This window comes from Notothenia rossii (assembly GCF_949606895.1).
Source record: "Notothenia rossii genome assembly, contig: scaffold_569, whole genome shotgun sequence".
Classification (NCBI taxonomy): domain Eukaryota; kingdom Metazoa; phylum Chordata; class Actinopteri; order Perciformes; family Nototheniidae; genus Notothenia; species Notothenia rossii.
In genome coordinates, this window is record NW_027640134.1 from 1365 (window position 1) to 17203 (window position 15839).

The following is a 15839-nucleotide window of genomic DNA, read 5'->3' on the forward strand; positions in this document are numbered from 1 at the left end:
TAAAAAAAAGTGAAATAGTGCAATAAGAGTCTATATACAAGTGATTGGAATATGATATATTAGATCAATAATTTCTAAGTAGCAGCCAGATGAATGTTATGGATGTTGTTTCAAAGTTCAGGTGTTTTCAGTTAAGTTAGGAAATAGCACCAGACCTCCCCACGTCGCGCAACGACTTTGTGGTTATACAGAAGAAGAAGAAAAATCTGAATTCTGAGAAAAGTCAATATTAAAAAAAAGACAAAGATTCTGATAAAAAGGTCACAAATCTGAGAAAAAAGTCAGAATTCTGAGAAAAATAATCTGAAATTTGAGAAAAAGTCTGTGAATTCTGACTTTTTTCTGAAATTCAATCCAAAAACCGAAGAAAAAAACTGAATTTGAAGAAAAACATTTTTTTTACAGAATATTTCTGCTAAAATGTCAGGAATCTTAAGAAAAAGTCAAAAATTCTCAGAAAAATTATAAATTCTGAAAAGGTTAATATTCTGCAAAAATGTCAGAAATCTTTAAAAAAGCAGAAGAAAAAAGTCAGAAATCTCAGATTTTTTAAATAAAAAGTCAGATGTTTAATAATCAGTCAATAACATATCTAAGAAGTCAGGATTCGGAAAATAAAATTCCTGAGATACATGGCTTGACATGTGAATGTTTTAAGTGGTCATTAGTGTGCATTGTCCCTGGTAAATAAACGATTACATTAATTAAAGAATGAATTAAAAATCAGAACTACATTTTTTTTTAAACCTTTGTTCACACCCCAAACATGTTTTTCTCATATTGCCCTAATCCTCTTCTATACAAAAACAACTAACCCTCCTATTAAAATTAACATCTATCCCCCCCCCCCCGCGCCCCCCCTCCTGAACCCCCCTCCCTCCTCGTCTGTGTGGGTCAGTCAGACAGGAACAAGATGGCGCCGGGAGCAGCGTTAGCTTCGGGACCAGTTGTTGTCTGAAGGACCGGAGATCCGGCAGGATGAACCTCTGCGCCCAGTATCTACGGTAAGTTCTCCTCTGGTCCTCTTCCGGTTCTCCTCCGGTCCTCCTGCCGGTCCCGGTGCGGTCGGAACTAGACCTTTGATCCCGGATTGTTTTGTTCTGCTGCTAACGCTAAAGCTAACGGCTAACCTAGCTTTAGCTCAAACCCTCAGGAAGTGCGCCGGCCGGTGAAGCCCATATTTGGAATATCCGTAGCAGCCAAACGGTGGTACTACAGCCGTGACGTCATTCTGGCCCCAAATAGACTCCCCCCCACCATTGACTTACATTGGAAGAGAGACATCTATTTTAAATTAATATTCTGTTTTATGAATATATTAAAAAAATTGCTTCTTTTCATTTAACTGCATTCGTCTGACTGACAGAGAGCGGGAGATAGGTGGGGAAAATTCAACTGCGCATGCTCAGTGGGACCACATACGGGTACTTTCTGTACCTCCAGTCGCTCTATTATTGTCTTCATGCTCCGCCTCTCTCTCTTTATACACCCATGAGCTAGCTTCAGATATCAACAAACAATCGATGCTGCAGCCCGCCATCCCTCTTCTAACCTCTAATCAAATACATGTCATGTTCATACAAGTGGGTGGCGTTTTATTCACACTAAATGTCTGCTATCTGCTGTTTTTGTTGATATAAAGACACTTTTGCCGCTTCGGAGGGAGAGTGTGTTGTTAGCTTTAGCTTGTCTTTCTGCGTATGATAGCTTTAGGTTAGCTGATGCTGTGACATTACATGTCATTTATAGGTGAGTTAACACCGTTTTAAGCGTATTTAGCGGTGTGTGTACGTGTCGTAAACGTGCTTTTAAACGTGGAGGATCTGATAAGCTAGCTGTGTTGATGCTGTTTGTTTTTATTTCGTCGCATTTTGGATCCAGGGATTAGCCCGAGCCCGATGTCAACACTGTGAAACATGTGATGAATGATAAGAAGATATAAGATGTTTAATTATTTAAAGAGTGGATGTAAATGGTGGCTGTTTGTCAGGTTTATCTGGTTGCTCGGTTAGTCACCTGTGCGTTGTCACATACTGTGTGTGTGTGTGTGTGTGTGTGTGTGTGTGTGTGTGTGTGTGTGTGTGTGTGCCTGTCTAACCTCCTCTCTGTTTACATCCGAGCAGACAGGCAGAGGCCCTGAAGGCGGACATGACAGGTAAGTTTCACAACATGTTTTTTTTTTTACCTGCTGCCATCTCTGGTTCTTTCTACATGTATTCTGCTCATTATCAGGTCATTATATTCATTATAGGAGAAGTTATATTTGAAAACTAGTAGGACACACATTGGGTCACTTTATGGGTTTATATGAATGGTAATAGCACAAGAGAAAGGAAACACTCACTGAGCTTCGTGAAGGCATTACTTAATCGTGGGAAGACAAAAATTGTGATCGCAATTACAATGTGGTATAAGCGGAAACGTTCATATTACCACATCCAGCAGAGCACAGTCCAATGTCCAAAGCTTTTTCCTACCACAAGCGTTTTATCTCACCAAAAAGTCTAACCTTTCTAAACACAAGCCGTCGTTCCAAAACAAGCATTAGAGATTTGAATCAGGAACTGACCAATCAGAAGTCAGGAGCTTTCTGATTGATCGTGAGGTATTGATTGATTTTAAAAAGCAACACATCAGGCAGTCACAAGAACCTTCAGTGGGAAATGATATCACACATCTCATCTATTGCTTTATTTCAGAGGCTTCAGATGACATTAACATTTATTAAATACGTGTTTTTAGTTATAAAATACTTGCATGCAAACGGGGATATTCCTCAGCACTTCATAACAAATACTGTCCTCTTTAAAATGCTTCAGAAAGACAGTTTGTTTACTGTTTTGAAACGGCTTCTTCCTTTTCCATTCACACACACACAGGCTCCTTTTATTTATTTTTCATTTGTGTTTATATAGTGATACGTGTGGAGTTGGAGGCTCCAAATAATCCCAGTTCGATCCTGCGTCCTCCTCCTGCTCTGTTGATCATATATTATCTGTTATGTACTTTTAAATTGTGCAAAACAAATGCATGTGTATTTGGTAAATTGTGTACATTTTTATTTATTTTTGCATGCATGCTTCTTCATTCATATTAAGCTATCGTGGGCTCTTTCCTTGCTGTAAACAAGTGCACATTTCCCCTGATCCTGATGCTCTGGAAGCGTTTGTTTTGTTGCTCAGCTGACCCCCTCTGATAGGTAGATGGATAGATAGACAGATTGATAGATTAGAACTTTATTGATCCCAATTTGTGAATTCTTTGTGTTGCAGCAGCATAATAAACTAACGAGGCAATGTGCATAAGAGAAATAAAGACCCTCTGTTTCCTCGGGGTGCGTTAGATTTGAAGCTGGGCGCGGCCGAGGTGTGGACGTCGCGCCAGGCGCTGCAGGACCTGTACCAGAAGATGCTGGTGACCGACCTGGAGTACGCTCTGGACAAGAAGGTGGAGCAGGACCTGTGAGTGCTTCCTTTATAATTCAATTCAAAGCTTTTTTAACACCCGTCATCTTTATCAAAAAAATATTGATGTATGATTATTTAATAGCAGCTTCTTTGTGCGTGTACATTTTTGCATCGAAGGTGTCGAGAGGATGAACATGTATGGAGGGCACACTCTTATTGTTAGTTTAGCTCAGTCTTCATTGTGTGTGTGTGTGTGTGTGTGTGTGTGTGTGTGTGTGTGTGTGTGTGTGTGTGTGTGTGTGTGTGTGTGTGTGTGTGTGTGTGTGTGTGTGTGTGTGTGTGTGTGTGTGTGTGTGTGTGTGTGTGTGTGTGTGTGTGTGTGTGTGTGTGTGTGTGTGTGTGTGTGTGTGTGTGTGTGCGCGCAGGTGGAATCATGCCTTTAAGAACCAGATCACCACGCTGCAGAGTCAGGCCAAGAACCGAGCCAACCCGAACCGCAGCGAGGTGCAGGCCAACCTGTCTCTGTTCCTGGAGGCAGCCAGCGGCTTCTACACTCAGGTGAGACACACACACACACACACACACACACACACACACACAGGTGAGACACACACACTCACTCATTGAGGTGAGACACAGGTGACACACACACACACACACAGGTGACACACACACACACACACACACACACACACACACACACACACACACACACAGGTGAGACACACACACTCACTCATTGAGGTGAGACACAGGTGACACACACACACACACACACAGGTGAGACACACACACACACACACACACACACAGGTGAGACACACACACACACACACACACACACACACACACACACACACACACACACACATACACACACAGGTGAGTCACTCACTTTGAGAAACACTTCTCTATATACGGTGTTTAGCGTGGACTCATGTTGAGGACTCATGCTGCACCTCTCTGTATGAAATCTCCCCCTCTCTCTCTCTCCAGTTGCTGCAGGAGCTGTGCACGGTGTTTAACGTGGACCTGCCGTCTCGTGTGAAGTCCTCTCAGCTCGGCATCATCAGCAACAAGCAGAGCGGCAGCAGCATCGTCACCCCGCAGCCCAGCTCCTGCTCCTACATCTGCCAGCACTGCCTCGTGCACCTGGGAGACATCGGTGAGAGCAATTCAGGTTCTTAGAGAACACCATCAGGGCTTTGCTTCACCCTCAGACGCCCTACTGACACCTCCTGTGTGTTGGAGCGTTACGATAAACTAACATGAGGCAGAGTCAGGTCTATTGACCAGAAGGAATCTGCTTTAGTGTCAAACGATGCGCACATAAACAAGTATACAACAATTATGTTTTTTTAATTTTTACAATTAAATAATTAAAAAGGAATCAATAATTAAAAAAAGAGATTATTATTGTTAAAAATAAAGGATATGCAAATAATTTAAAGAATACCGTAAGAGCTCCTGCTCCTACACCCGCCTCGTGCCCCTGGGAGACATCCCATCAAGTTTCACATTTAGCCAAAGTGCTGTACATGCAATAAAAACACTTTACTACAATAGCACACAGAAGACAACAAGTTACAACAGATATATAAAAACCACACACAGGGAAGAGTCAGGAGTCGTGCTCCGCTCGGACTGGAAGGCCAGAGAGAAGAAGTGAGTCTTTAGAGTAGATTTAAAAACCCCTAGGGTCTGGGCCGACCTCACATGGAGGGGCAGAGTGTTCCAGAGCCTGGGGCCAGCTGAAGGCTCGGGTTTAGAGCCTGGTCTGGGGCACTACCAGCAGCAGCTGGTCAGCAGACCTTAAGGCTCTGGGGTGCAGCGCTGGAGGAGTTCAGCTCCATAGACCGGAGCCAGCCCATTTAGGGCTTTAAAAACTAATAAAATGATTTTAAAATCAGTTCTGAACCGAACTGGAAGCCCGTGCAGTGAGGCCAGAGAGGGGGTGATGTGGTCACGCTTTCTGTGGCTAGTCAGAAGACGTGCTGCTGCGTTCTGCACTAGCTGCAGGCGTCTGATTGAGGCCTGCTCCTTACCCACATACAGAGCGCTGCAGTAATCCAGTCTCGAGGTAACCAAGGCACTAATAACCCTTTCCAGGTCTTCAAAAGATAAAAACAACTTGGTCTTGACTCTGGGCCAGTAGTCGTATTTTAAAAAAGTAGGTCTTGAATACGGAGCTGACCTGCTTATCAAATGTAAAGGGCTTTTGAAGGTCACTCCACATCACACCGGTGAGAACACCCGCGTTAACGAGAAGACCTTATTGTTCCCAAGTCGGGACATGTTTGTGTTGCAGCAGCATCAAAAGACACGGCACAATTAAAAGACTAGAAATAAACATTTAAAAAGGTCAACAGCAATAAAATAGGAATCAAAGAAGTAGAAAATATACATGTGGAATTACAAATGTACAGTGACAAAATATAAAGCAGGATATTATAGGTCTGATCAATTAATCGTATTTGAATCGCGATTACGATTATGGCTTGCAACGATTACGAAAACAATGTAATCGAAATAAAACGATTATTTTTGTATTATTATTATTATTTTTGGTTTTTCAGTTGAATTATACTTAAAGTTCAATCAACTGTTCAAAACATGTTTCTCCAATAAATGGATGTTTTCAAAGTCAATGAATAATCGCATTTACAATTATTGACCCAAATAATCGAGATTATGATTTTTGCTATAACCGAGCTGCCCTAGGATATTATATACACATCAGTATGTGAGTTATTGAATATTAGATTGTATATAAATATGAAATGTACATGTATTAAAGAACACCATCGGGGCTTTACTCCACCTGGAGACACCTAACTGACACGGAGCAAGGCCTGAAGTGTTGGAGCGTTACGATAAACTAACATGAGGCAGAGTCAGGTCTATTGACCAGAAGGAATCTGCTTTAGTGTCAAACGATGCGCACATAAACAAGTATACAACAATTATGTTTTTTTAATTTTTACAATTAAATAATTAAAAAGGAATCAATAATTAAAAAAAGAGATTATTATTGTTAAAAATAAAGGATATGCAAATAATTTAAAGAATACCGTAAGAGCTCCTGCTCCTACACCCGCCTCGTGCCCCTGGGAGACATCACATCAAGTTTCACATTTAGCCAAAGTGCTGTACATGCAATAAAAACACTTTACTACAATAGCACACAGAAGACAACAAGTTACAACAGATATATAAAAACCACACACAGGGAAGAGTCAGGAGTCGTGCTCCGCTCGGACTGGAAGGCCAGAGAGAAGAAGTGAGTCTTTAGAGTAGATTTAAAAAAACCCAGGGTCTGGGCCGACCTCACATGGAGGGGCAGAGTGTTCCAGAGCCTGGGGCCAGCTGAAGGCTCAGGTTTAGAGCCTGGTCTGGGGCACTACCAGCAGCAGCTGGTCAGCAGACCTTAAGGCTCTGGGGTGCAGCGCTGGAGGAGTTCAGCTCCATAGACCGGAGCCAGCCCATTTAGGGCTTTAAAAACTAATAAAAGGATTTTAAAATCAGTTCTGAACCGAACTGGAAGCCAGTGCAGTGAGGTCAGAGAGGGGGTGATGTGGTGACGCTTTCTGTGGCCAGTCAGAAGACGTGCAGCTGCGTTTTGCTCTAGCTGCAGGCGTCTGATTGAGGCCTGCTCCGTACCCACATACAGAGCGCTGCAGTAATCCAGTCTCGAGGTAACCAAGGCGTTAATAACCCTTTCCAGGTCTTCAAAAGATAAAAACAACTTGGTCTTGACTCTGGGCCAGTAGTCGTATTTTAAAAAAGTAGGTCTTGAATACGGAGCTGACCTGCTTATCAAATGTAAAGGGCTTTTGAAGGTCACTCCACATCACACCGGTGAGAACACCTGCGTTAAGGATAAGACCTTATTGTTCCCAAGTCGGGACATGTTTGTGTTGCAGCAGCATCAAAAGACACGGCACAATTAAAAGAATAGAAATAAACATTTAAAAAGGTCAACAGCAATAAAATAGGAATCAAAGAAGTAGAAAATATACATGTGGAATTACAAATGTACAGTGACAAAATATAAAGCAGGATATTATAGGTCTGATCAATTCATCGTATTTGAATCGCGATGGCGATTATGGCTTGCAACGATTACGAAAACAACGTAATCGAAATAAAACGATTATTTTTGTATTATTTATTTTTTGTTGGGGTTTTTCAGTTGAATTATACTTAAAGTTCAATCAACTGTTCAAAACATGTTTCTCCAATAAATGGATGTTTTCAAAGTCAATGAATAATCGCATTTACAATTATTGACCCAAATAATCGAGATTATGATTTTTGCCATAACCGAGCAGCCCTAGGATATTATATACACATCAGTATGTGAGTTATTGAATATTACATATTAGATTGGATATAAATATGAAATGTACATGTATTAAAGAACACCATCGGGGCTTTACTCCACCCGGAGACACCTAACTGACACGGAGCAAGGCCTGAAGCGTTGGAGCGTTACGATAAACTAACATGAGGCAGAATCAGGTCTATTGACTAGAAGGAATCTGCTTTAGTGTCAAACGATGCATACATATTTTTTATAATTGAATAATTACAAATAAAAAAGGAGATATTATAATTGTGAAAAATAAAGTATTTACAAATAAATTATTTACAGAATACCCTGAGACGGTGTTTCTCTAACCTTTTCATACGTAGTAGTAGAAGCAGCGGTAGCAGATAGTAGCGGAGATATTCCCACGAGATTGCGGAAAACTTAATTAAATGAGTTTCAAATGTGACATTTTACCAATATACTCACGGACCACTAGGGGGCGCCCACGGACCACACTTTTAGAAACACTGCCCTAAGAGGAATTAAGTTGTAAAAAATAAAGGAGAAAATATATGACCTTTTTTTGGATAATTGAATAACCTTTAATAAATAAAAAAACATGTTAACAAAAAATATAAATATTCAAATAAACATTTTGTGTGTGTGTGTGTGTGTGTGTGTGTGTGTGTGTGTGTGTGTGTGTGTGTGTGTGTGTGTGTGTGTGTGTGTGTGTGTGTGTGTGTGTGTGTGTGTGTGTGTGTGTGTGTGTGTGTGTGTGTGTGTGTGTGTGTGTGTGTGTGTGTGTGTGTGTGTGTGTGTGTGTGTGTGTGTTGCTCATCATGTTGCGTGTTTGTGTGTTTCAGCGCGGTACCGTAACCAGACGAGTCAGGCGGAGTCGTACTACAGACACGCCGCTCAGCTGGTCCCGTCTAACGGTGAGTTCACTGACGCTAGCAGTGTCCATCCGCTTCCAGCCACTGTGCTAAGCTAGGCTAAAGGCTATATTCAGAATGAGAACAGGTTTATCACCAGGTAGGTTGACACGTACGATGAGTCTGACTTGGTGTTGTGGTGCAGACATAAACAAACACACAACAAATTAAAAACACAGATGAAGAACTATTTTAAGAAAAGTATAATAACATTAAAACATATAGTAAAATATAACAATATTTGCATTGAAATAGAATGGAATCAAATATGTTGGCGTGCCAGTGGATGGAGGTACATGAAACCTCATGTGTTGAGTGTTATGTGTTGAATGACCCGCAGGTCAGCCGTACAACCAGCTTGCCATCCTGGCCTCGTCTAAAGGAGACCACCTGACCACCATCTTCTATTACTGCCGCAGCATCGCCGTCAAGTTCCCCTTCCCTGCAGCTTCTACTAACCTGCAGAAGGCTCTGTCCAAGGCTCTGGAGAGGTGACACACACACACACACACACACACACACACACACACACACACACACACACACACACACACACACACACACACACACACACACACACTAACCTGCAGAAGGCTCTGTCCAAGGCTCTGGAGAGGTGACACACACACACACACACACACACACACACACACACACACACACACACACACACACACACACACACACACACACACACACACACTAACCTGCAGAAGGCTCTGTCCAAGGCTCTGGAGAGGTGACACACACACACACACACACACACACACACACACACACACACACACACACACACACACACACACACACACACACAACTAACCTGCAGAAGGCTCTGTCCAAGGCTCTGGAGAGGTGACACACACACACACACACACACACACACACACACACACACACACACACACACACACACACACACACACACACACACACACACACACACACACATACACAACTAACCTGCAGAAGGCTCTGTCCAAGGCTCTGGAGAGGTGACACACACACACACACACACACACACACACACACACACACACACACACACACACACACAACTAACCTGCAGAAGGCTCTGTCCAAGGCTCTGGAGAGGTGACAGATATGTCCTCTTTAGAAGCTGATGTAGCGCTCCTCAGGAACGTTTTGAGGTAAACTGTGATGTTTCTGTGTTCCTGCAGCCGAGATGAAGTGAAAACCAAGTGGAGCGTCTCAGATTTCATCAGAGCCTTCATCAAGTTCCACGGCCACGTCTACCTGAGCAAGAGTCTGGAGAAACTGGACGCTCTGAGGGAGAAACTGGAGGAGCAGTTTCAGGTGGGACCACGCCATGTGACCGTGCTGTAGTTCCTTTATAGCCCAACATTAGCCTCCTTTAGCTTAGCGGTGGTGACGTGAAGTCATGTGACCGTGCTGTAGTTCCTTTATAGCTCAACATTAGCCTCCTTTAGCTTAGCGGTGGTGACGTGAAGTCATGTGACCGTGCTGTAGTTCCTTTATAGCTCAACATTAGCCTCCTTTAGCTTAGCGGTGGTGATGTGAAGTCATGTGACCGTGCTGTAGTTCCTTTATAGCTCAACATTAGCCTCCTTTAGCTTAGCGGTGGTGACGTGAAGTCATGTGACCGTGCTGTAGTTCCTTTATAGCCCAACATTAGCCTCCTTTAGCTTAGCGGTGGTGACGTGAAGTCATGTGACCGTGCTGTAGTTCCTTTATAGCCCAACATTAGCCACCTTTAGCTTAGCGGTGGTGACGTGAAGTCATGTGACCGTGCTGTAGTTCCTTTATAGCCCAACATTAGCCACCTTTAGCTTAGCGGTGGTGAAGTCATGTGACCGTGCTGTAGTTCCTTTATAGCCCAACATTAGCCTCCTTTAGCTTAGCGGTGGTGACGAGAAGTCATGTGACCGTGCTGTAGTTCCTTTATAGCCCAACATTAGCCACCTTTAGCTTAGCGGTGGTGACGTGAAGTCATGTGACCGTGCTGTAGTTCCTTATAGCCCAACATTAGCCACCTTTAGCTTAGCGGTGGTGACGTGAAGTCATGTGACCGTGCTGTAGTTCCTTATAGCCCAACATTAGCCACCTTTAGCTTAGCGGTGGTGACGTGAAGTCATGTGACCGTGCTGTAGTTCCTTATAGCCCAACATTAGCCACCTTTAGCTTAGCGGTGGTGACGTGAAGTCATGTGACCGTGCTGTAGTTCCTTATAGCCCAACATTAGCCACCTTTAGCTTAGCGGTGGTGACGTGAAGTCATGTGACCGTGCTGTAGTTCCTTTATAGCCCAACATTAGCCACCTTTAGCTTAGCGGTGGTGACGTGAAGTCATGTGACCGTGCTGTAGTTCCTCTATAGCCCAACATTAGCCTCCTTTAGCTTAGCGGTGGTGACTTGAAGTCATGTGACCGTGCTGTAGTTCCTTTATAGCCCAACATTAGCCACCTTTAGCTTAGCGGTGGTGACGTGAAGTCATGTGACCGTGCTGTAGTTCCTCTATAGCCCAACATTAGCCTCCTTTAGCTTAGCGGTGGTGACCGTGCTGTAGTTTCTTTATAGCCCAACATTAGCCTCCTTTAGCTTAGCGGTGGTGACTTGAAGTCATGTGACCGTGCTGTAGTTCCTTTATAGCCCAACATTAGCCACCTTTAGCTTAGCGGTGGTGACGTGAAGTCATGTGACCGTGCTGTAGTTCCTTTATAGCCCAACATTAGCTTTTTACTTCAGAAATTATAAAGCGGTTATAGGTTTTTGGACATATTCGGGTTCTTTGTTGATTTATTAGCTGCAGAAAGCAGTTCTAAAAGACACTATGTGGACACGGGTCTTTCTCCTTCTTCCTGCCCGTGTACATGACATCAGCTGCTCACAACCAATGGCCCCTTGCAGGATTAATCAAGTTGTTGGTGTGTGTGTGTGTGTGTGTGTGTGTGTGTGTGTGTGTGTGTGTGTGTGTGTGTGTGTGTGTGTGTGTGTGTGTGTGTGTGTGTGTGTGTGTGTGTGTGTGTGTGTGTGTGTGTGTGTGTGTGTGTGTGTGTGTGTGTGTGTGTGTGTGTGTGTGTGTGTGTGTGTGTGTGTGTGTGTGTGTGTGTGTGTGTGTGTGTGTGTGTAGAAGCTCATCCTGCAGAAGGCCTTCAGCTCCCAGCAGCTGGTCCACATCACGGTCATCAACCTGTTCGAGCTCCATCACCTCAGAGAGCTGCCGTCTGAAGGAGGGGAGCCGAGCTGCAGCGAGCAGCCAATCAGCTGGTTCCAACTGCTGGGGCTCTTCAGTGAGACACACACACGCACACACACACACACACACACACACACACACACACACACACACACACAGGGCTTCTTAACATTTAATAAACTATGAATGTGTCATACCCACTTAACGGGAAGAAACTCAGCTAACTGACGATATGAACCATTTTTAGCTAAACGAAGCATAAGGGTAATAACAAAGGCTCTGAATTAGCCCTGAGCGAAAAAATGCTCACACACTTAGCACAGAACTCACGGTAAAATACCCTTATTACTTATCGGATCTGTACAAACAAGATATGGATTATCAAGCTGAGATCCCACAGATTCCAGACATATAAGTATCATCACTGAGCAATCAGAACTCGCGGCATGAGAAGCTAACCCAGACATCACACCACGTAGCTTTACGGAGCTAACACGGGACATTGTCTCACATTTTGCTGTTTCTGATCAAAAGTCGTCTTCAATGGCATCAAAACGATAAAAACGCTGCTGAAGGTTCATTCAATGTGTCTGTGTCACTTTGAAATGATTCCTGATAATTCATCTTCATATTTATGTCAATAACGGACTTTTCATATCAAGCTGCTACGATAGCTACCAGAGTGTATGACAGCTTCCTGTTTTGGGCATTCTGGCTACGCAGCACTCATTCACCAATGGGTAATGTTTAGATGGATTTTAGGAACTTCCCCTAGATTCTATTGGCTCTAACGGTTAAAAAGAGCTGTCAATCATCAAAATCGACCGAGGGGGGCCAGAGATATGAAATGACCCCAGAAGTGGGGTTTTTTCAAAGGTCAAATTTCACTTGTTTTGCATCAATCTTGATACAGGGTACTTATTATATGTTATATAATGACTGATTCTCACCTGTCTGACTTCCTGTCTGTCTTCCTGTCTGTCTTCCTGTCTGACTTCATGTCTGACTTCCTGTCTGACTTCCTGTCTGACTTTCTGCCTGTCTGTCTTCATGTCTGTCTTCCTGTCGGTCTTCCTGTCGGTCTTCCTGTCTGTCTACCTTTCTGTCTTCCTGTCTGTCTTCCTGCCTGACTTCCTGTCTGTCTTCATGTCTGACTTCCTGTCGGTCTTCCTGTCTGTCTTCCTGTCTGTCTTCCTGTCTGACTTCCTGTCTGACTTCCTGCCTGTCTTCCTGTCCTCCTCAGTGTCCTTCCTGGGCGTCATGTGCAGCCGAGCTCTGCTCAACAAGAGTCGTGGGGAGGAGATAATGGGCGAGTGTCCTCTTCCCGCCATCAAAGTGTCTCTTGATTGGCTCAGGCTGAGACCCAGCGTCTTCCACGAGGCCGCCGTCGACCAGAGGACGCAGTGAGTTTCTGTTTAATCACCCCCTCTCTGTGGGGAGTAGGTCTGAGACGCAAGGAAACCCTGCGAAGAGAGAGGAAGCGAGAAACTGTGTTTTAAGAGCGATGTGACGTCTTTTCCTCGGAGCGTCACGCTGTGTGTGTCCGTCAGGAAACACGCTATGTGTGTCCGTCAGGAAACACGCTATGTGTGTCCGTCAGGACTCACGCTGTGTGTGTCCGTCAGGAAACACGCTGTGTGTGTCCGTCAGGAAACACGCTGTGTGTGTCCGTCAGGAAACACGCTGTGTGTGTCTGTCAGGACTCACGCTGTGTGTGTCCCGTCAGGACTCACGCTGTGTGTGTCCGTCAGGAAACACGCTGTGTGTGTCCGTCAGGAAACACGCTGTGTGTGTCCGTCAGGAAACACGCTATGTGTGTCCGTCAGGAAACACGCTATGTGTGTCCGTCAGGAAACACGCTGTGTGTGTCCGTCAGGAAACACGCTGTGTGTGTCTGTCAGGACTCACGCTGTGTGTGTCCCGTCAGGACTCACGCTGTGTGTGTCCGTCAGGAAACACGCTGTGTGTGTCCGTCAGGACTCACGCTGTGTGTGTGTCCGTCAGGAAACACGCTATGTGTGTCCGTCAGGAAACACGCTGTGTGTGTCCGTCAGGAAACACGCTGTGTGTGTCCGTCAGGAAACACGCTGTGTGTGTCCCTCTGGAGTCACGCTGTGTGTGTCCCGTCAGGACTCACGCTGTGTGTGTCCGTCAGGAAACACGCTGTGTGTGTCCCTCTGGAGTCACGCTGTGTGTGTCCGTCAGGAAACACGCTGTGTGTGTCCGTCAGGAAACACGCTGTGTGTGTCTGTCAGGAAACACGCTGTGTGTGTCCGTCAGGAAACACGCTGTGTGTGTCCGTCAGGAAACACGCTGTGCGTTTGTCCGGCTGTGCTTCTTCCCCTCCGAACAGGAAGTTTAACTCCTCTTCCTCTCTCTCAGTATCTGGCCCTGGCTCGTCTCCATCCTCAACAGTTTCCAGCCCAAAGAGGACGACGTGACCTGCCACTCAGGTACCACACACACGCCTTTAAACTGTCTTAAACTTTGATTAAATATATTAATAACAAATGTATATTTACATAAACCCAAGGACGCTCACACAGAAAACCAACCACAGCGCGACGGTGCATAATGATGTGTTGGTGCTAAAGGTGTGTTTGTTTCCTCCACAGTGACGCCCCTACCGGAGGAGTTTGAGCTGCAGGGTTTCCTGGCTCTGCGTCCCGCTCTCAGGTAATACACTCAACAAGTGTGTGTGTGTGTGTGTGTGTGTGTGTGTGTGTGTGTGTGTGTGTGTGTGTGTGTGTGTGTGTGTGTGTGTGTGTGTGTGTGTGTGTGTGTGTGTGTGTGTGTGTGTGTGTGTGTGTGTGTGTGTGTGTGTGTGTGTGTGTGTGTGTGTGTGTGTGTGTGTGTGTGTGTGTGTGTGTGTGTGTGTGTGTGTGACCTGGGTGTTAATGTGTGCTGCTGCTTCAGGTCCCTGGACTTCACTAAAGGACATCAAGGAATCCTGGTGGACCGGGACGGGCTGCCGCTGCAGACCCGCCACCAGAGGCTCATCAGCCTCGGGAAGTGGGTCGCTGACAACCAGCCGGGGTGAGAGAGACCCTCTTTATTCACACACTGATAAACAATCAATATATATAACCAGGCCGGGTGGGATTTTCCCGGCGGCCATGGCCGTCGTAGCCCCTCGGTCTGGCCGTTGTGCCCCACAAATAATTGGCCACCATGGCCTGTGTGCCCCTCACACTGTTAATATCTCAAAGTTGCTTTAAAAGCGTCAGAACAGTGTTTTCTGAACTGCATTATGCTGCGTTCACAACGGACGCGATGCGAACATTCTCATCGCTCTAACCGCTGCAGTTTCACCGCGGCAGTCAGCTGTGTTTACTCCTGTCATTCAAACAGGACGCGCTGGAGAGGGGGCGGGGCTTATATCCATGTAAATACTGTGGTGGAAATCAACTAAGACAAAATTAACCTATTTTACCGTGACTTAATTGTAATACACGTTTCAAAATGATGCCGGAGTAACTACATACTGATACCGGTTAGTAAAAACCATGCTTTGACAAGTGTGCAGACAAGACGGCAGGAATCGGATCAATCAGGTTAAACACACACACACACACACACAGACTCACACACACACACACACACACACACACACACACACACATACACACACACACACACACACACACACACACACACACACACACACACACACACACACACACACACACACACACACACACACACACACACACACACACACACACACACACACACACACACACACACACACACACACACACACACACACACACACACACACACACACACACACACACACACACACACACACACACACACACACACACACACACACACACACACACACACACACACACACACACACACACACACACACACACACACACTCTCACACACACACACACACACACACACACTCACAGTGCACTGCTGAATGATGTATGTGCAGAGTTGGACCCTTGAAGGATGTTTCTTCTGAAATGGAATATATTTGTTACATATTAATAGAAT

The 15839-nt window shown here is 44.9% G+C and overlaps 1 protein-coding gene across 2 annotated transcripts; it reads left to right on the forward strand.

Moving 5' to 3' along the window:
• The first annotated feature begins 886 nt into the window (after positions 1-886).
• On the forward strand, positions 887-14893 carry LOC307027049 (nonsense-mediated mRNA decay factor SMG7-like). 2 transcript variants are annotated; one of them, XM_079695236.1, is made up of 13 exons: positions 887-1004; positions 2124-2155; positions 3344-3461; positions 3833-3965; positions 4404-4572; positions 8583-8654; positions 8992-9142; positions 9833-9968; positions 11763-11922; positions 13072-13231; positions 14211-14281; positions 14444-14504; positions 14745-14893. In XM_079695236.1, the coding sequence occupies exons 1-13, from the start codon at positions 979-981 to the stop codon at positions 14866-14868; spliced, it is 1413 nt and encodes a 470-aa protein (XP_079551362.1). In that variant the 5' UTR covers positions 887-978; the 3' UTR covers positions 14869-14893. The 2 variants fall into 2 exon arrangements, with proteins under 2 accessions (XP_079551362.1, XP_079551363.1); XM_079695237.1 differs by lacking the exon at positions 887-1004 and adding an exon at positions 1408-1583.
• The last annotated feature ends 946 nt before the right edge of the window (positions 14894-15839 follow it).